General features: G+C 41.4%; 2 protein-coding genes across 2 annotated transcripts in view; one reads left to right on the top strand and one right to left on the bottom strand.

Moving 5' to 3' along the window:
* The first annotated feature begins 72 nt into the window (after positions 1–72).
* RPUSD1 (RNA pseudouridine synthase domain containing 1) lies at positions 73–8,440 on the top strand. The gene is made up of 6 exons (XM_075830587.1): positions 73–121; positions 820–1,028; positions 1,188–1,311; positions 1,388–1,490; positions 2,224–2,325; positions 5,486–8,440. The coding sequence occupies exons 2-6, from the start codon at positions 847–849 to the stop codon at positions 5,866–5,868; spliced, it is 894 nt and encodes a 297-aa protein (XP_075686702.1). The 5' UTR covers positions 73–121; positions 820–846; the 3' UTR covers positions 5,869–8,440.
* A 1,277-nt stretch (positions 8,441–9,717) lies between these two features.
* Positions 9,718–20,440, bottom strand: part of LOC142656665 (uncharacterized) — a 32,705-nt gene continuing 21,982 nt past the window's right edge. The window contains exons 21-34 of the mRNA XM_075831590.1: positions 20,214–20,263; positions 19,574–19,694; positions 19,298–19,383; positions 18,695–18,824; positions 17,956–18,146; positions 17,445–17,535; positions 16,933–17,044; positions 14,837–15,021; positions 14,132–14,278; positions 12,435–12,568; positions 12,217–12,350; positions 12,032–12,126; positions 11,397–11,574; positions 9,718–10,417 (exon numbers count right to left, since the gene is read on the bottom strand). Coding sequence (XP_075687705.1) covers positions 10,344–10,417; positions 11,397–11,574; positions 12,032–12,126; positions 12,217–12,350; positions 12,435–12,568; positions 14,132–14,278; positions 14,837–15,021; positions 16,933–17,044; positions 17,445–17,535; positions 17,956–18,146; positions 18,695–18,824; positions 19,298–19,383; positions 19,574–19,694; positions 20,214–20,263 — 1,728 coding nt within the window. The 3' untranslated portion in view covers positions 9,718–10,343. The remainder of the gene's footprint in view (positions 10,418–11,396; positions 11,575–12,031; positions 12,127–12,216; positions 12,351–12,434; positions 12,569–14,131; positions 14,279–14,836; positions 15,022–16,932; positions 17,045–17,444; positions 17,536–17,955; positions 18,147–18,694; positions 18,825–19,297; positions 19,384–19,573; positions 19,695–20,213; positions 20,264–20,440) is intronic.

The raw sequence follows: 20,440 nt of genomic DNA, 5'->3' as shown, positions 1-20,440 counted from the left end.
GCCAGCTCCCGGCTCCTGATTGGCTGGGAAGGTGACAGCAGCACTGGGATTGGTTAGAACGCGGCCAGCGTGGTGTAGAGCGCAGTGTGGTCAGGATACAGAGCGTAAACACTGGAGGAGGGTAGGAAGTGTGTGTGTGTGTGTGTGTGTGTGTGTGTGTGTGTGTGTGTGTGTGTGTGTGTGTGTGTGTGTGTGTGTGTGTGTTATATAGTATGTGTGTAATGTGCAATATACAGTGTGTGTATGTACAATATAGTATGTAATGTGTGTGCATGTACAGTATGTGTTTATGTATATGTAATGTGTGTACAGTGTGTGATGTATATGTAATGTACAGTATATAGTATGTTTGTGGTGTGGCTGTAATGTATAATATGAAAGGTGTGTGCATGTACAGTATAGAGTATGTATGTTTGTAGTATATAGTGTGTAATGTGTGTGTGTATATATATAGAATATATAGTGTTTGTATGTAAAGTGGACAGGTGTGTATGGAATGTATTTGTATATAATGGACAGGTTTATATTATGTATATCTGTATAGAGCTGTGTAGGCTAGTGTGTGTATGTAGTTCAAGCTATATGTAATGTATGTGTATACAGGTGCACATGCTGTGTATATAGGTATGTGTGTGTGTGTGTGTGTGTGTGTGTGTGTGTATATAGGTGTTTAGGCTGTATATATAAATGTGTGTGTGCATGTATATGGGTGTATAGGCTATATATAAGTGTTAGTGTATATATAGGTGTACATGCTTTATACGTATATCCTCTATACTCGTATGACACATCCCCTTATGTCTGTTTTCCCTCCTATAGTCTCCGGCAGTCGGTACATACATCTCCATGGAGCCGGGCAATATAGAGAAGCTGTGCCTGCTGTACCAGAGCCCGGACTTCTTGGTGGTGAACAAGCACTGGGACATTCGTATAGACAGTAAGATGTGGTATGAGAAGCTGACGGTACAGAGACAACTCAAGCACCGCTTCCCCGAGCTCGCCGATCCCGACACCTACTACGGGTTTCGGTGAGTTATAATCCCGCGTGTAGCAGATAATGAGATCAGGGACTCTGGTACAGAGCTCTCCCTACACAAAACCCATAACAAAGTCCCTGTTAATTCTCCTATAAAGATTGTAACCCAGCTTTCCCAGAAACAGATGACATTAAACCATTTTTTTCTCAGGTTCTGCCATCAACTTGACTTTTCAACCAGCGGGGCTCTTTGTGTCGCCCTCAACAAGGAAGCAGCAGGGCGGGCATACAAGTGCTTTAAAGAACGCACCGTCACTAAGGCGTACCTGGCCCTGGTAACTATGCAGTCTCCTCACAGCCTTGTCTATTGCATATGTATTCACACCCGCTTACACTGCCTCCTCTGTACAGGTCAGGGGCGTAGTCGCAGAGAGCCGCATGACCGTCACGCTGGCCATAGGCAAGAACACGCAGGACGGACTGACGCACATGATGTGTGTAGAAGGGACGGAAGGTGAGGACAGAACAACACACAGATTTAAAGGGATTGTCCATAACCGTGTCAATAAAGTTTAATCGTGTCCACTCGTGTACCGGGAAGGTCAGGTGTCATGGAAAACGCAGCTGTCAATATGACATCACTGGAGAAACCCTAGTGACATCATTAACCAGGGGTTGCTTGATGGATAGGCAGTCCTGGGTCCTAGAGAGAGTCATGTAGCTGCCTGCTCATATTTCCTGATATTAGGGTGTATGTTAGTATGCCCGGAAATAAGCATTTGGGATGAATAACAATTTGTGTGGACTTAAAGGGAAACAGTCGTTACGTTTATTCTGCCCGTCAGACGGTATGAGCTTGTGGCAGGTTCCCTTTAAGATCCAAAATTAGCTCCTGAAAGGCAAGGTCTACCTTCACAATCATTGCTCAATGCATCAAAAATGATGCTACTATAGGTTTTGATGAAAAGTCTCCCGTTTTGTGTATACAGCACTTATGCAAACCCATATGTTTCTATGGTAACAGACTACAAACAAACCCTATGTAGTCTGATCGTGCAGTCCTACTCTCTTCCATCTTCGGACACTTCCTCCACTGTCTTCTATACCGATTACTAGAGCGCCCCCTTCTATATCAGGTCTGTAGAGACCCTTGGATGCCGTGATATGAGGACCCATGACTATATCGGCTGCTGATTTTCATTTTTCGATTTGTGGCCACTTTGTGACTTTTATTAATGTCCCTCCAGGATGTGAAAACCTGAAGCCGTGTCAGACTGACCTCCTCGTTCTGCAGCGTGGATTATACAAAGGAGACCCGGTCACAAAAGTCTTATTACAGCCTCTGACTGGTAGGTAGTAAGAGTGTAGTCATTCTGTATCTTGTTAAAGGGACACTCCACCTCAACGCCATCTTATTTCTGTTTGGTGTGCAGTAGAATGCAATCTATTGTTTTGTAGTTAGGGTTTGTTCGCACGCTTACCAAAATACGGCTGTAAAATACGGAGCCTGATTTTCAGCCGTTTTTTAAGCAACTTTTTTTTTACGGCTGTTTTTCTATAGAGTCAATGAAAAACGGCTCAAGAAGTAACATGCACTTCTTATTTACAAGGCGTTTTTAAAAACGGCCGCGTAAAAAACGCCCCGTGGGAACGGAACGCAATTTTTCCTTTTGAAATCAATGGGCAGACGTTTGGAGGCGTTCAGGCCCCCCGTATTTTCAGCCATTTTACGGGGGGGTTTACGGCCCGAAAAACAGCTAAAAATAGGCCATATGAACATGGTTCCTGGTTCTGTGTCTGTGTAGGGAGGAGGTGGGAGGGGAAGCTGCAAGTGAGAGCAGGAAGAACCATCACAGCCTGTTCTTGTGATCTCTGTCCCTGTACATCCTCCAGTAACCACATGGCGGTACATGTGATCACACCCCCTCTCCCCGCTTCTTACGATCAGGGAGGATATGTGCTGGGGGTCTTCTTTTTTTCCTACTAAAGTAGTGAGGCCCCATGCACAGGACCGTAGTTATTATCCGTAATTACGGATAATCTGAGGACCCGTTAATTTCTATAGGCCACGGACACCTTTCTATATATCTACAGATCTGTGTCCGGGCCGTAGAAATGATCCGCAAAATATAGAACATGTCCTATTTCTGTGCATCTGTAGTCGTCCATAATTGCAGAAGCGTTGCTATGCGACGGCAGGGGATTCCCCTAGAAAATGGCGCCTGAGCGATCATGTGACCTTTTCAAGGGGTTGGGACTTGTTGGTGACATCATTTGCCGCCTCCCTTTCTTTTGCGCATCCCTAAATATGGATGCATTATGGGCCGTATTTGTGGACAGCGTGCCAAATATGCGGATGACTACGGATCTGTATATGCGGACAGTAAATAATACGCTACGGTCGTGTGCACGAGGCCTCAGTGCACATCTAATCTCACCATTTGTGGACTCCATGACTCGGATGTTTACTGGCACCAGGATCGCGTTGAGTCCGTTCCGGTGATCATGTGAAGATGTGTATATGTAGACATAGACACACGTGACGTGTATGGACAGCTTGGACTTTTATTTTTAGGAAGTGTTTTGTGCGTCTCCGGTTCTGCTTGGGTAAGATTTTTTGATGCAAAGTTGCATGAAGGCGCCCAGTAGTGTAAAGGCCTGCCAGGTACAGTGAAGGAAATAAGTATTTGATCCCTTGCTGATTTTGTAAGTTTGCCCACTGTCAAAGACATGAACAGTCTAGAATTTTTAGGCTAGGTTAATTTTACCAGTGAGAGATAGATTATATAAAAAAAACAGAAAATCACATTGTCAAAATTATATATATTTATTTGCATTGTGCACAGAGAAATAAGTATTTGATCCCTTGGCAAACAAGACTTAATACTTGGTGGCAAAACCCTTGTTGGCAAGCACAGCAGTCAGACGTTTTTTGTAGTTGATGATGAGGTTTGCACACATGTTAGATGGAATTTTGGCCCACTCCTCTTTGCAGAACATCTGTAAATCATTAAGATTTCGAGGCTGTCGCTTGGCAACTCGGGTCTTCAGCTCCCTCCATAAGTTTTCGATGGGATTAAGGTCTGGAGACTGGCTAGGCCACTCCATGACCTGAATGTGCTTATTTTTGAGCCACTCCTTTGTTGCCTTGGCTGTATGTTTCGGGTCATTGTCGTGCTGGAAGACCCAGCCACGAGCCATTTTTAATGTCCTGGTGGAGGGAAGGAGGTTGTCACCCAGGATTTGACGGTACATGGCTCCATCCATTCTCCCATTGATGCGGTGAAGTAGTCCTGTGCCCTTAGCAGAGAAACACCCCCAAAACATAATGTTTCCACCTCCATGCTTGACAGTGGGGACGGTGTTCTTTGGGTCATAGGCAGCATTTCTCTTCCTCCAAACACGGCGAGTTGAGTTAATGCCAAAGAGCTCAATTCTAGTCTCATCTGACCACAGCACCTTCTCCCAATCACTCTCAGAATCATCCAGATGTTCATTTGTAAACTTCAGACGGGCCTGTACATGTGCCTTCTTGAGCAGGAGGATCTTGTGGGCACTGCAGGATTTTAATCCATTACGGCGTAATGTGTTACCAATGGTTTTCTTGGTGACTGTGGTCCCAGCTGCCTTGAGATCATTAACAAGTTCCCCCCGTGTAGTTTTCGGCTGAGCTCTCACCTTCCTCAGGATCAAGGATACCCCACGAGGTGAGATTTTGCATGGAGCCCCAGATCGATGTCGATTGACAGTCATTTTGTATGTCTTCCATTTTCTTACTATTGCACCAACAGTTGTCTCCTTCTCACCCAGCGTCTTACTTATGGTTTTGTAGCCCATTCCAGCCTTGTGCAGGTCTATGATCTTGTCCCTGACATCCTTAGGAAGCTCTTTGGTCTTGCCCATGTTGTAGAGGTTAGAGTCAGACTGATCATTGAGTCTGTGGACAGGAGTCTTTTATACAGGTGACCATGTAAGAGCTGTCTTTAATGCAGGCACCAAGTTGATTTGGAGCGTGTAACTGGTCTGGAGGAGACTGAACTCTTAATGGTTGGTAGGGGGTCACATACTTATTTCTCTGTGCACAATGCAAATAAATATATATCATTTTGACAATGTGATTTTCTGTTTTTTTTTTATATAATCTATCTCTCACTGGTAAAATTAACCTAGCCTAAAAATTCTAGACTGTTCATGACTTTGACAGTGGGCAAACTTACAAAATCAGCAAGGGATCAAATACTTATTTCCTTCACTGTATCTTCTTTTAGGAAATGTATGGGTACGGGGGCAAAATGGCATTTTTTTTAACACAATAATTATTTTCTGATTTTAGGTTTTCATTTGTGTATGTAAAAGTTGCCCCGAAGTCCCTGGCAGTGAAAGGGTTAAATGAAGGCTCACCTGTCTTTGGTGGGATATGTAGCCGCCTGTCGGTCTATGGCCATCCCAGTGTAATTCCAGCAGTATAACCCCAATTTTCCTTCTATTTACCATATCCTTGTATTACAGGTCGGACCCACCAGCTCAGAGTCCACTGCAGCGCTCTGGGGTACCCTATTGTGGGTGATTTTACTTATAGCTTTAAGACGGACACAGACCCCTATAGAATGATGCTCCACGCCTACTACCTGCGCATCTCCACTGACCCAGAGCTCATCGAAGTCACAGCTCCTGACCCTTTCCAGCCAGACTTGGATCCCGGTTGGGTGCCCACAGATACCATTTGCCACCTGAATGAAGCCATGATTGAAATTGTCAGCAAGGGGCTGGTGTCGGATAGCAAAGACCTGAAGAGCAAGGAAAAGGAGCAAAAACCACCAGAGCGCAAGATGGAGACGGAGCAGGAGCGGGCTGTGTGTGATCAATGGTTATCAGAGTGGTCCGGGGAATAACGTCCCTGGTACTGCATTACTGTAGGGTTTATCCCCAGATTAGTGCCCTGCGCCCGTCATCTTGCCCGGGGTGGGATATTCAGCCAGTAAAATTTTAGCAATAGTTTTTAGTACAATCTTATCACCGCTCCTAGGACCACAATGCACTGCTTCCAAAGCATCTTATCTGTCACAGCAGTTCACCAGCAAGATGGCATCTATAACTGCTTGTGTATTTTAAGGCATTTATTACTGTGTGGGAAAAAAGTTGTCAACGAAGGCAACTGCATTTTTATCATTCACACTCGTCTGTGATTTACAGGAGGACTATGGGGACCGTGTGATGGAGAATGTGAAACGGGTCTTACCAGTAAATAGAGGTCCTTCGGTCGGGTAAAAATTCTATTCAGCCACTTTGTAGTTGGAGAACTTCCATAAAAGTTGTCAGTGGTCACCCAGCTTTTCTAGAATCTGGAGTAGCAAACCTGTCTTATTTATCTATATGGTTGCTTAATTAGGTAGTTCAGGAAATTGGGAAAGCTGGATGACCATCCCTGCAGGATGTGTGATGCCGATCATAATAGTTGTCACCGATGTTTCTGGAAATCAATATGTCTGACACTACGGTGGTTGTCACCCGGCATTCCCACACCCCTGGATAGCTAAGCCGCCCGTTCTGTGGCATTCTTATTTTGAGCTCTCCAATTTTAACCTTCTATAGGGGCAAAATGTTCATGCTAAAACGCAACCAGGTGCTGGAGCGTCATAGTGACCTTAAATGTAGGGACCCCTATAGCCCCATTTTGCAGCCCCTTCACCAAATCCAGGTCAGTGATATGACCGAGCTGGAAAAATAACCTCCGCTATATAGAGATGCTGCATTATGGGGGGGGGGCTTCGGCGATGGGATTTAAAAAAAACACCAAAGAGAGAATTTCTGTGTCATTCTCCGCCCCCCTCAGACCCTGCAATATGCATAACACAGTGTATCAGTTTTGCCTGGAGTATTCCTTTAAGCATTCTATTTATTTATTTATTTTCAGGAAAGCTGGGTGATAGTCAATATGGTAAAGTTGTCACCCGGCTTTCCCAGACTTCTTATAATGGTACAAATGCTTCTAGTTAGATTTGTTATTCAGTCTTCTAGGAAAGCTGGGTGACAACCCTTGAGGGAGCCGTAATGGCGGCCATATTGGTTGTGATCCATCTTTCCCAGAGGAAGTCGCAGGCTGTTGGAGCATGCTGGGAGTTGTAGTATCGCAGCAGCTAAAGAGCCACAGGTTGGAGATTACCGTGTCATAGAGTCTTTTGTTTCAGAACTTTCTTTGAGAAACTTTGATGTTGTTGCCCATGGCCACCGATCAGAATTCATCTTTCCTTTTCCAAACTGCACAGGAGACATAGACTCTGATCGCTCTGAGAGTGAATTTCCTTTAATCCAGAATCTGATAATTCAGAAAGTCTGATAATCCGGCGCACTGCTGCATGGTAACTTTGACTTTCACATGAACCTCCTCTCATGCAGTTAACGTTTTATTTTGGACTGTCTACTCACAGAACCATTTTATATATTTTTCTATGAAGGTCTGATAATCCAGAACTTGGGGACACCTATATATTATAATGTGTGAGGACTTCCTGTCTCTTATTCCCTAAACTCCTGGAGAACGTCTCCACTGTGCAGATATATCACGACTCTTGACCCTTAGGCTATGTCCAACTTTTCAACCAATGTTCTTGTTCTAATGAATGTAAAATATTTTAACATTTTGGAAATAGTTTCAATTAAAAATCTCTAGCTCCAATGCAGACCTATGTGTCTCCACGGTAACAGACTACAAACAAACCCAGTGTAGTCTGATCCTGCAGTGATATTACCATTCATCTGTTCCCTACTTCGTGCTAATCCACCGAATGTAAGAAGCAGATAAGTGTGTAAGAAATGTGACTAAAAGATTCAGACTACACACATTTTGTTTGTAGTCTGTTACCATGGAAACATAGGTTTGCATAGGAGCTGTGTAGCCTGATCTTTCAGTCACGCTACCTTCCCACTCCCCTGCTTCTTAGATTCGGTCGGTTAGCGTGAACTAGGGAACAGGTGAATGGTAATGTGACTGCAGGATCAGACTACACAGGGTTTGTTTGTAGTCTGTTACCATGGAGACACATAGGTTTGTATAGGAGCTGTATAAACAATATTAGATTTTTATTGAAGACGATTTGTAAGGTTGCTTCATGTTAGGCAGTAAAAATATATTTCTAGAGGAAGACCTCTTTCTTATTTGCTCTAGTAGGGCATATGGAAAGCGGTGTTTGTCCAAAATGAACAGTACCTTTAAATTCTGGTAGATGGTAGTCACAGAGAACTTCAGAGATGGGGGAAGAAGTGCCAGATGTGAATATTTTTTGTAAACGGAGTAAATTTGTATTTATTCACAATTATTTTTATTGTATTTATTTTCCATGTTGCTGCTATTTTATTGTTTTTTACTTGTATTATTTCATGTGATTTGCTTTGTTTCTATGCAAAATATTAAATGTGTAAGAAACAAATACAGGGAATATGAATAAATCTTATTCATTAACCAGATCCTTGTTTGTTATTTTTATTTATTTTTTGTCCCGTTACCTCATATGGGCATCAAAGAAGGGGTTCCACTGCTCAGCACATCCCTTTATTTATTTCGTTTGGAAATACGCTGCAAAGAGCACCCTCTGGTGGACTCAGCCATGTATTACATGATCGCCTATTGAATCAGACACGTTGGATAATAATTCTCAAGCCCTTCTCGTAGCATTCTCACTATTGGAAATAAACTCTCCGTGAATTGACTTCTTGGTGAGCTAACAGCTAATCTAAACCAGCTTCAGTGTAAAGCATAGGGGAGAGACCTAGTCGCCCATTGAAGTTAATGGGTGCATGAAAACTACGGACAGCACACGGACAACATCCGTGCTTGCGAGTGCGTATAAAAACCACTTGCCACTCGCAAAGCACACTGATGCAAAAACGCAACGCACACGGAAAGATTTACTCTCTTTTTTTTTTTTCCGTGCGAAAAATCGGTCAAGCTCGTGTGAATGTAGCCTACGAATGTGATACAAAACTTCCTTACAGGCCATAGTTATGCCATGACTACTCTTATGTCCAGTAAGGGCATGTTCACACGAGGCTCAAAAAATACAACGTGTGAATGAGTCAAATACGCTAGCGTTTTTGTAAAGCGCTTTTTGAAAAACAGACGGTTTCCGTGTGGTTTTTGATGCGTTTTTTGGGTAGTTTTGTGCGTGCTTTCTGTGTGATTTTTTAGGCGCATAATTAGGACTCCCATTGACTACGGGAACATTTGGCGCGATGAAGAATTCACCTGACGCTTTTTTTTTTTTTTTTACACAACACCTGTTCTAAATACGCTCGCATAAAAAAACCGCGTTGTATGAACTAATAGGTTGATTGAATTCATTGATTTGAATGGGAAGCTTAAACAAAGCTTGTGATACGTATTTCGGCACGTAAAGCATGTCAAAATATGTGCCAAATACACGCCATGTCAACGGGGTCTAATTAGCACTTTCATTGACTATGGGAACATTTGGCGCGTTTTCGTTGCACTTTCAAAGAATTGACCTGACACTTTTTTTTTACGCGACGCATAATTTAAATATGCGTGCGTTACAAAGTGCGTTGTATCTACTATGCGCTTTCCCATTGATGTCACTAGGAAGCTTAATCAAGCATTTTTAACGCGTATTTCAGCGCGTAAAACGCGTCAAAATACGCGTCAAGTATACGCTGTGTGAACAGGGCCTAAATCCAGTTAAACCAAATAGACAAGTGACTTTATGTGAAGCATTTATTTATGGAGACTGAAGGGGAAGCAGTTTTCCTGCCCACAGCTTACTTCCTGTCTGAAATGCTTATGAATAAAACTAGAAATTAGCCGTTTTTTTTTTTATAATTTCACACAACTTGATCAGATTACACACCACACGTAAAGGTGTCATGATATAGAAGTATACATGAGGCCTACAATGAAATAAATTCTTTACCTTTAAATAATTTTTTACAAAAAATCTGATTAATAGATCAGTAAGAGAGAGACTGCTGAGGCTCCTTGTAGCTTCTTTGCCCACAGTTCATGCCATGCTCATAGTCCCTGTGCTGCCAGTAGAGAAGGGTAATAGCAGCCTGGCAGCAGTTACACCATGTTATGCCCTCTCAGACTGCAGTATTAATCAGATTTTTTATTAAAGGTTTAGCTAGAGAACCAACAAGTTCCAGAGCTGAGGAGAGCCACACATGTCTAGCCATACAATTCCCCCTGCAGCGGCCACTACAGGTGAAAAATAGCATTACACACCAGCTGTTCAAATAAATGGCCAATAATGTAAAGCATGGACGTCAGTGACCCGTGTCGGTACATTAACTAAAAGAGCAGTGATGAAGAATTCTTGGAGTCTTGACTTCGAGTCCTCGATTACGAAATAGTTTTCTACATCAGGTAAAATATTCCAAAAACAGCCAATAGGATTGAGAGGCTGTGAGTGAGAGTAGAAGCCGATGAGCCTTTATGGGGGTAAGAACAACACATTACAATCTGGAATAATGGATATATATGTGTTCTTATCCCATAAGGCAGTGTCCCAAACCCTTTTGCAAAACTACAACCCCCCCAAGTGTGGGGGCCTGATGGGAATTGTATATTTCCAACAGCTGGAGAGCCACATGTTGCGGGCACTGTTATAAGGTAAGAGGTTTTTTTTCTGTCCCATTGCAGTCTCAGATGTTTTTACTTTACTTAAAGGCAACTTTACACAGGCAACCCCTTTTATATGGGAGGTGGAGTGACGATCAGTTGATCGACGTGGGTCCAGCCCCCCAACAACCCTTGCAAACAGCTGATTTTGCTTTAGAAAGCCTCAGCCAGCCAGACATCTGCGGCAGCCAATATCGTGAATTCTGAATCTTAGTACAAAGCCCATCAGGCCTAACCTGGCAATCTGACTTCTGGGGTGTTTGCCAGATGGGCCAGTATCCCCTGGAAAAATAGCAGTAGGCTTTTCTGGAGGATCTATACTATCTGTGTCAGCTGGGTTGTCCTTAAATACCAGTCAAGCCAATGCAGTGTTAACTGGAGATGACCATAGTAAGCAGGACAGTGGGGACTCCAAGGAAGAGCCTTCAACAATCTTTACTATAGAAGCCATATAATATATAAGCCCCGCACCCATCCTGCCCTGTAATGCCCCAAAAACTGTCAGGGATATCACTTTAATGCAAATTTGCATAAGCCACACCCTTTTTAAGGTTAATTTTACATGGCGGTCCTGCAAAAAAATGGGGCTATTGGCAAGTAATAAGCCAGATTGCAAGTGGTATTCATGCTGCTGTTTTTCGTTTCACCCACCCTCACTATTTAGGGTCTTGCATTTTAGAACTGGGGGACCCCTTTAATTTTCATTGCCTTTGTGGGTATGTGTATATATATGTCTCCTTATTGTCATTATATAATAGTTATAACTCTAAGAAACCATGAAGATCTTACCAAGAGGACTGGATGTGCTGTAATCTCGTATCCCTCCCTGGATGTCCAGGCCCAGGGTGTCCAGATCAGCCTGTTTTTGTATTTTGATCCAGTTGCTGATGACGCTGTTGCTTTCCTGGGTCTTCAGGTCTGCCGTATTATTGCCAAGTAAACCCTTCACATCGCTGACTGTGAGGCTCTGGGGGACAAATGACACAAGGTTATGACGGCCTCATACAGTATAATCGGCTCCTAAGCTCCCTCTAGTGGTGGCTGCAGGAAGACAGAATTTTATCATTTGTCTATGCAGGGGATCTGGGACTTTGTATCCAGAAAACGGATCTCCGACCGTGATGGAGATATATTATGAAATTCATTTGCACAGAATTTCGTTCCAGGGTGGGCATTCAATTTATATGGAAACAGATGACTAACCACTAACCTAAAGAGCAGCCTGAGTTTCCCTCCTACATCTTTTCATATTCTATTCAGCCATCTAGGTTTCACATATACTGGATTTCCAGAAATGATTGATGAGAGGCCGACCACGCAGCTGCTATGGGAGCGCATGTTTGGAAGCAGGGGTAATTCCCCAGTGCCCACAGCGCCACCACCTGGCAGGATTCAGAAGGGGCAAAAAAAAAATTCAGACTCACCAACACAGCGGATGGATTCAATTTCACAAAGGTTCCTATGTCCATGTTGGGACTATTTGCTGCCAGGGACTTCAGGTTTGCAACTGGCGCTCCACCTGTAGTTGGCACCAGGAATTATATTGATTGTATAACGCCCGGCGTATTGTACTTGTAACACTTTATTGCTTGCACTGATCGTTACTCACCCAGATATGGCTTTATGAGGTTGAAGTAGGCAGATAACTGGTTAATCTCTCCCTGGTAGGACGCCTTTGCTTTGACATACAGAGAATCCTTCACCGTTTGGCTGCAGGCGGATACGTCCAGAGCTTTGGCGTCGCTGTGGGAGACATTGGCGGCAGGGTGTGTTCATTAGGGATGCATTGTATGGAAATGTGTAGCTTAGTGTTTGAGGAGCACTCACCTTATAGCACTGGAGGTGATGAGGTCCAGTTGAGCGCTGTTTAGAAGACAGATATATTTGCTCCCAATGACATTTATTGCAGAGTCGGTTAATGGATTCCCTGAACTAATATATTTTCCAATTATACTTTTGGCCTGAAAGAAAGATGAAAGAAAGATGAAAGAAAAATGGTCAATGAGTTAAAGATGAATAAATATTTAAAAATAAAAAAAAATAAAAATTGTGTTTTGTATTTTTTTATTTTTTTTTCTATTGATTCTTCGATATGCGAAATAATCCCATTCGCTGCAATTCTCAAAGCTGTCAAATTAATTCTATCATTTCTTCTTAGGATATTTCAAGGCAGTAGAGAAGTTCATATAATCTATTTTAAAGTGAATGTACATCTTTTAACTCCATGTTTTTTTAGGTCAAAAATTTTGTGCTGATTATTAATATATCTTTATAGCGATCGAGGCAACGTTTTTCTATTACAGAGCTCTAAATATTGCCTTCAATCCACAGAGCCATAAAGTTAAATTCTGACTGCCACCACCAGGGGTCCGCTAAGTAATTTACTGCATACTGTGTTGAGTTCACTGTATAAACAGTATGCAGTAATCCTCTGAGCTCCCTCTAGTGGTGGGTGCAGACGGACAGAATTTTATCATTTAATACTATGACTTTGCAGGAGATTTGGAGCTCCGTAGCAGAAATATATAAACATATTATTCAGCACAGAATTGTTGACTTATGTAAATACCAAATTGACTTTGTTTCTATCATTTCTGAAACGTATTGCATTTTTTTAAATCTCATTTACTAAATGACTATCTTTGCTCAACCTATTTTGATTGTAGTCCGAATGTAAAAAAAAAATTGATTAAAGAGTATCTGTCAGTGGTTTATTAATGCCCCAACTCGTAACTAATCTAGACACTGTGAAGCTAACTACAGTGTGATTTTTTTTTTTTTTTACTTTTATCATTTGCATTTTTCTAAATATGCTAATATGGCTATAAGAGCCAAATAGGAGGTGACTCTTTCTTTTCACTCTGGGCGGTGTAATGTTTTCTGTACGACGCTGTCCAATCAGCATACAACTTCTCCCTCTTCCCTGCCCAGCAATGCAGCGTGATCATATAGTATCCAGCTTCCATTCCTGACTTTGTATTCAAGTGGTGATATCTCCAGTTGTGTCACAGCTAGAACTGTGATATCATGTGAAAGATTAGAATCTCATCTTTCATATGCCAGCAGAACCACTGCTCTAGGTGGTCCACAGCCTGAGATATGGCTATTTGAAGTGATCCCCTTTCCTCCAGCCTCAGTCTCTCACACTGTGTGAAGCAGCTTCATGCTGATAGGACAGTGTCAGAGGCTGTGAGGAGGCTCCGCCTCAGGAGAATCGCTAGTGTTGACGCCTACTCATTTGCATATTTAGAAAAAAGCTTATAACATTTAAAATAATGAACTTTTTGGGACACAATTTTCAGTGGTATCAGTGTGACAGCGCTTATCAGATTTGCTAGGAGATTGGGCATTACTAAACTAGTGACAGATCCTCTTTAAGGGTGATTCTATATTTTTATGACTATCATTAACATGCTTCCCTATCTAATGTGTATGGATTATCCAATGTTTTTCCCGTTTTGCCTCACAAGCCTGTGTAGAGCAGTCCTGCTGGCCACCTGTGAATGTGTAAGTATTTCATTTACCAGGCTATCCGGAGGTCCGATTGTAAGCAAACTGCTGAGAGTATCCACTGAGGTTATGTTCCACTTGTTCACATCAGCGTCTCCGCAAATTAAACTAATAGCACCAAGGCTGGTTAGGATAGTCTCTGGGTAACCTCCAGGATAGAGCTGGGGAAGAAGACATAATCCATAGTCAGAACATAAAGTACCTGCTGATGATGCCCCTTTGTTTTCAAGAATTCCTTTTTCAGGACTGCTAATAGCAGGATTACCCAGCAGTGGGCGACAAAGAGCAGAAGTGAAAGCCCCTCCCACATTAAAGAGAATATGTAATCTGTGCTTCAATTTAATGCCTGATGGGAGGGACATAGTTTTATTAAAAGTAAAAGTATTATTTTAAAATATCTTTACCATTTAACTTAGGAATGTTTCCTGCTTCATTAATGCTACAATGACGTGTGACTGGAGTCACATTTTAATTATTCATCTTTAAGCCCAGCGTGATACCTATTCATAAGCAATGAACAATGGGCCACATAGATCACCTTGACCCTAATCCTTCTTCATTATACCACAGTGCAAAATGCAAGTAAGAGGTAAGGAAATCCATGGAGGGCGCAAAGGATGAAGTATCAATAGATTGACAAGATATTGGCATTTTCCCAATGGTAGAGGGGGTCATTCAGACTAAAATATTGTATAACATTGGAGATTGGGGTAACTTACTACATCCAGCTTATTCTTCAGGACGGTCAGTTGTTCGTTGGTGAATTGCTTACTGCTCAGTACTGACAGATAATTGATCAGGGTATCGTAGTCTAGACAGGCGTCTAATTCTTCGGCAGTATAACTCAATTGGAGCAGGTTGTCATTAACGTTATCAGCTGTGATCTGTTTGCCAGCAGCACAACCTATAAGGGTAAAATATATACGTTTATTCCTTTTAACTATGGAGCCATTGTAAAGGAAGAGAATTTGCAGTGAATCATAAAGTCTACGTCTGTGTCCCAACTACTGATTAAAAAATTTGATGTTTTACTTTACATCTAATCCTAACTTTTTCCCTTTCCATTTATCTACCTCTCGTCTTCTTTTATTTCCTCTTAGTCTTTTCTTTCTACGGTCCTTTATTATTTCCTTTCTCCTTTACTTAACCTTCCCCTTTACCTTTCACTTTCCCTTCACTTTTCTTCAAACTTTCCCTACTCCTTTCATTTTGAGATTCCTTTCTTTCATTTTAGACTTTCCCTTCTCCTTTTCTTTAGACTTACCCTTTTACTTCCCTTTCTTTTTCCTCCTTTAGACTTTCCCTTCTTTTTTCTCCCTATTAGACTTTCCCTTCTCTTTTCCTTTAGACTTTCATTTCTCACATCCTTCAGTTTTTCCCATCCTCTTCTCTTTCCCCTTCCCATTAATCTTCCATTCTCTTTTCCTTTTTTGCCCATCCCTTTTCCCTTCCCATTATTTCCTAATCCAAATCCTTGCTTTTTCTTTCAATCTCGTCTCTCCTTCCATGCTTCAATTACTTTTCTTTCCATTTTCTTTAAACTTTTGCTTCTCCCTTCCTTTAGACTTTCCCTTCTTTCCTTCAGCCTTTTCCTCCCCATTAGACTTTCTCTTCCCCCTTCACTCTCCCTTCTCCTTTCCTTTAGACTTCACTTATTCTTTCCTATAGATTTTACCTTCTTTCCTATAGACTTTCCTTTTATTTTTTCCTTTAGACTTCCCTATAAATTTTCTCTCCTCTCTTCCTATAGACTTTCCCTTCTCCTTTCCTTTTGACTTTCATTTCTCACGTCCTTCAGTTTTTCCCATCCTCTTCCCTTTACCCCCTTCACATTAATCTTCCATTCTCTTTTCCTTTCTTGCCCATCCCTTTTCCCATCCCATTATTTCCTAATCCATATTCTTCTTTTTTCTTTGTATCTCTTCTCTCCTTCCTTGCTTCAATTACTTTCCCTTCCATTTTCGTTAAACTTTTTCTTCTCCCTTCCTTTAGACTTTCCCTTCTCCTTTCATTTACACTTTCTCTTCTCCTTTTCTTTAGACTTTCCCTTCTACTTTACTTTATTTTTTCACTCCTTCAGCCTTTCCCTTCTTCTGATTATACTTTCCCTTTCCCTTCACCTTTCCTGTAAATGTTCCATTCTTTCCTTCAGCTTTTCCCTTCTCCTTTTCTTTAGACTTTTCTATTTTTTCCTATAGACTTTCACTTTTCCTTTCCTATAGACTTTTCTTTCTCCTTTCCTTTAGACTTTCTCTTTTTTTCCTATGGACTTTCCCTTTTTTCCTATGGACTTTCCCTTTTTTCCTATGGACTTTCCCTTTTTTCCTTTAGACTTTCCCTTCTCCTCTCTTTCCTTTCTCCCTTTTCTTTAGATTTTCCCTTTTTTTCTTATAGACTTTTCCTTTTCCTTTCCATTAGGCTTTCCCTTTTGTCCTTTTAGACTTTCCCTTTTGTCCTCTTAGACTTTCCCTTTTTTCCTATAGTCTTTTCCTTTTCTATAAATGTTCCCCTTTTTCCTATAGACTTTCCCTTCTCCTCTCCTTTAGACTTTCCCTTTTTTTTCTATAGAATTTCTCTTCTCACTTCCTTTAGTTTTTCCCGTCCTCTTCCCTTTCCCCTCTTCCCTTTAATCTTCCATTCTCTTCTCCTTTCTATCCCACCCCTTTCCATTATTTCCTACTCCATTCCTTTTCCTTTCTTTCCCTTCACTCCTTTCATGCTTTCAACCTTCAAATCCTGTTATTACAATGTAAGAGTCTAGGAGTTCACAGTCTATAGACTTGCTAGAATTTCCTCTGTCACAAGTCACACTCACTTGCAGCTCGCTTAGATCTAGTAGGCGTAAGATTATACACAATGGCGACAAACTGGCTTCTGGTCAAAGCAGAGGTTTGTACGGCTTCCTTCATCCAGGACTTCAATGACACCTATGAAAACAGGCAAATGTATCCAAGATGTTTGGGAAATCACAAATAAAAACGCATAAAACATAACATAGGAGGAACCCCCTGAGTCGCAACCCTATGGGAGCAATATAGTCAAAGTCACATAGGCATATCAATTAGCTCGAAAGTTAGGAAATCTAGGGGCATTCCCACCCGGGCCCTGGAGCCACATAAGAAGAAACTAGTATTATTCATGGCACATGGTAGGTGGGGGCCCTGCTACACATTCTGCATTGGGGTCCAGGAGCTTTAAGTTACTCATTTAATAAAATCCATTGTGCTATGAGGATTGAAAATGTGGAAATTCGGTTAGCTGGAAAATTGTATTGGATGTGATATATTTGATATTTGTACATAATAGTCACTGTTGCTGAATACTTACACTGGAAATATTTTTCAGGATGTCTTTGGTTAAAAATCCACTGATTCCTCCAAGTGATTTTAATGTGTCTTTTGTCCATGTGGGGGGAGCCCTTTAAATGAACAAATTTGATAAAATTAGCTGAATATATTTTTCCCATCATTAGCTGTAAATTTAAATTAAAACTTAAAGGGGTTTTCAGGTTCGAAAACCTATTCGGGATTTCTGAGTTAATATAGGGTACAGGGTCTGTTCAAGATCCTCATTTCATGGGCAGAGCGGTTACAAAGAGCTTCTCTTATTCTGGAGGACCTGTCCTGTCCTGCATTACACAGACAAGCCATTGATATGAATGGGCGCTATGTAATGCTTAATTTCACCTGTGGTGGCGCTGCAGGGAAACTAAACACTCACTGACCGATTTCCCCAGATTACAGCTGATCGCTGGGAAACCGTAAAATTAGTTTATTGTCAAAGGACCCTTCTAAGAAGTAAGGATTGTCCAAAGCAGAGAATCCCTTTTAAGACTTACCCAAATACTGAGTTTTCTTTGCCTAGAAGGGTCTGAATGGCACTTTGTTGTTCAGCAGTGAAGGACTGGCACTGAGATAACTGGGTCAGAATGCTTGCAGAGGAATTTGTAATGTATGACGGGCTCAGGTCACAGGAAAGCTGACCCAGCACCTGGATATTGTTATCCGTCAGAGAGGATCCTGATATATTCTAAAAAAATAAAAATAAACAGGTGATAGGATCAGCGTGGAAAGGAACTGCTAGATCCCCTCTCAGATAAAGAGTTTCCCAGGTTAGGTCCTGATCTCAGGTTTAGCTTTGCACCAAGGGTCCAAGAGTGACTTCTCATTCTTGAGCCCCATTTTTTTGTGCTATTTAAGTTCTTACTATAACTTTTTGCTGATACAGGGCTCCAAATCCCCTGCATAGAGTAAAATCATAAAATTCTGACTGCCAGCAGCTACCACTAGAGGGAGCTATTTAACTAAATAATAAGACAGTATGCAGGAAGCTCCTAAGCTCCCCCTAGTGGTGGCTGCAGGCAGCAAGAATTTTAACATTTAACTCAATGTTTATGCAGGGGATTTGGAGCTCTGTATCAGAAAAATGGAGCTCCGTCCACTATAAAGATATATTATGATATTAGTCAACACAGAAGTTTGGACTTAAAAATAACAGGATGAGAAGAGGTGAATATTCACATAAAAAAAAATGCAATGCATTTAATTTGTGTCTAACCCCAGGTAGAGGAGTCTTACCATACAGGACAAGGAATTTGCCAGTAGATTACTGCGCAGCTTGGAGCCTATAGACAGGGTGCTGATGTTTGCTTTGCCAACATTGGTGAAGAATTCAGTGCAGTTTCCAATCGAAGAATAATTTGCAGATCTACAATGATACAAACATCACCAATCATCATAAACTCTCATATATACTGCACCAGCAGCCAACCAGACATGTTATAGAAGAGAGATAGATCTATAAGGCTGGACATTGTACACAACATCTAAGTCCACTACAGTAACTGTACACACAGAGTATATTTCGTTTGACATGCTCTCCTATATTTGAAGCTTGTTAGGTTCATGTTGCTTAGCAACCACTTGGCTTCCTGTCTAGGTGACCACTATTTGAGTACATGTAGCTATATATAATATGAAGAAATCTATCTATCTATCTATCTATCTATCTATCTATCTATCTATCTATCTATCTATCTATCTATCTATCTATCTATCTATCTCATATCTATCTATCTATCTATCTATCTATCTATCTATCTATCTATCTATCTATCTATCTATCTATCTCATCTCTCCATACATCCATCCATCCATCCATCCATCCATCTATGAACTTACTTTAGGAATAGGAAGACTTCATTGGGGTACAAGTTCAGATCTGTTGGATAGCCATTCTTGGTTATTTGCCTGCTCAGACAATTCAGCTGGGAACAGATGAGAAGATGTAGAGCGTTGTAGGTCTTATATCGGTGATGTGGTTAGTATTACAGGTTTGCGGATGGTTAGGATGCAATTTTGCAAAAAGGGTTGTGTGTTTGGTTTCTATTACATCGTGTGTATTTGTGTTGGGGGGACATTGTAGTGACATTAGGGCTTTTTCACAGTGTAATTTACCTGATCTTCACTCAATGAAGCGTTTTGGGTCTTCATAGCCTTTCCCAGCATCTTGACTTGGCTGTTGGAAATTTTACTAGGGGTAGCGCAGGTAAATCCTTGCAGGACTGATGAGGAAACCCTGCATACATGGACACAATTTGAATGCAAACTATATGTATGTATCTAACATGTGTCTACAGGTTGTTATTAAATTGTCCCCTCAGCTCCTTCCGAAATTTAAATGTCAATATTTTTTGGGGGGAATTTGGAATCAATGATAAGTGTTTATCGACAGGTCAATAGAATAATTTTCCTTTTCCTCCACTTTCCCCTCCCCTGTATTTGAAGCTTAGGGGTTCATGTTGCTTAGCAACCACGTGACTTCCTGTCTGAGTGACCACTATTTGAATACATGTAGCTATATATACAGAAATGGTCATAAGAATGTTCTATCTATAATACAATAGACTGAGTTATGCTGACTTGTTCTAGGTTCCTCCCACAACAGAAAGTATCTATCTATCTATCTATCTATCTATCTATCTATCTATCTATCTATCTATCTATCTATCTATCTATCTATCTATCTATCTATCTATCTATCTATCTATCTATCTACATATATAACATGATAACTGTGGGTGGATAATGCACTTACAGAGCATAATCAGTGGCTGTGTTGGCAATGTCATCAAAAAACATGGAAGCCTGAAAGAAGTAGAAGACGCGATTATTTCACGGCATTTCATGACTATATGAGGCAAACAGTAATAATGGTAGCCGTGGTTGCTCACGCTGGCCCCATCTCTCATCCCCTTCTTTCAAGGTACAAGGGAATCTGCCTGAGGGTCATACTTACCTCCACAAACCCCATGAGCCCAACAT

Source organism: Rhinoderma darwinii, chromosome 6, assembly GCF_050947455.1.
Source record: "Rhinoderma darwinii isolate aRhiDar2 chromosome 6, aRhiDar2.hap1, whole genome shotgun sequence".
Taxonomy (NCBI): domain Eukaryota; kingdom Metazoa; phylum Chordata; class Amphibia; order Anura; family Rhinodermatidae; genus Rhinoderma; species Rhinoderma darwinii.
This window is presented reverse-complemented; position numbering and strand designations above follow the sequence as displayed.

What these genes read in the sequence shown, in the direction of transcription:
- RPUSD1 (XM_075830587.1), top strand. Translation starts at nt 847, where the DNA reads ATGGAGCCGGGCAATATAGAGAAGCTGTGCCTGCTGTACCAGAGCCCG. An exon ending in CTAAGGCGTACCTGGCCCTG is followed by an intron (nt 1,312 to 1,387) that starts GTAACTATGCAG and finishes TCCTCTGTACAG; the next exon opens with GTCAGGGGCGTAGTCGCAGA. An exon ending in CTTATTACAGCCTCTGACTG is followed by an intron (nt 2,326 to 5,485) that starts GTAGGTAGTAAG and finishes CTTGTATTACAG; the next exon opens with GTCGGACCCACCAGCTCAGA.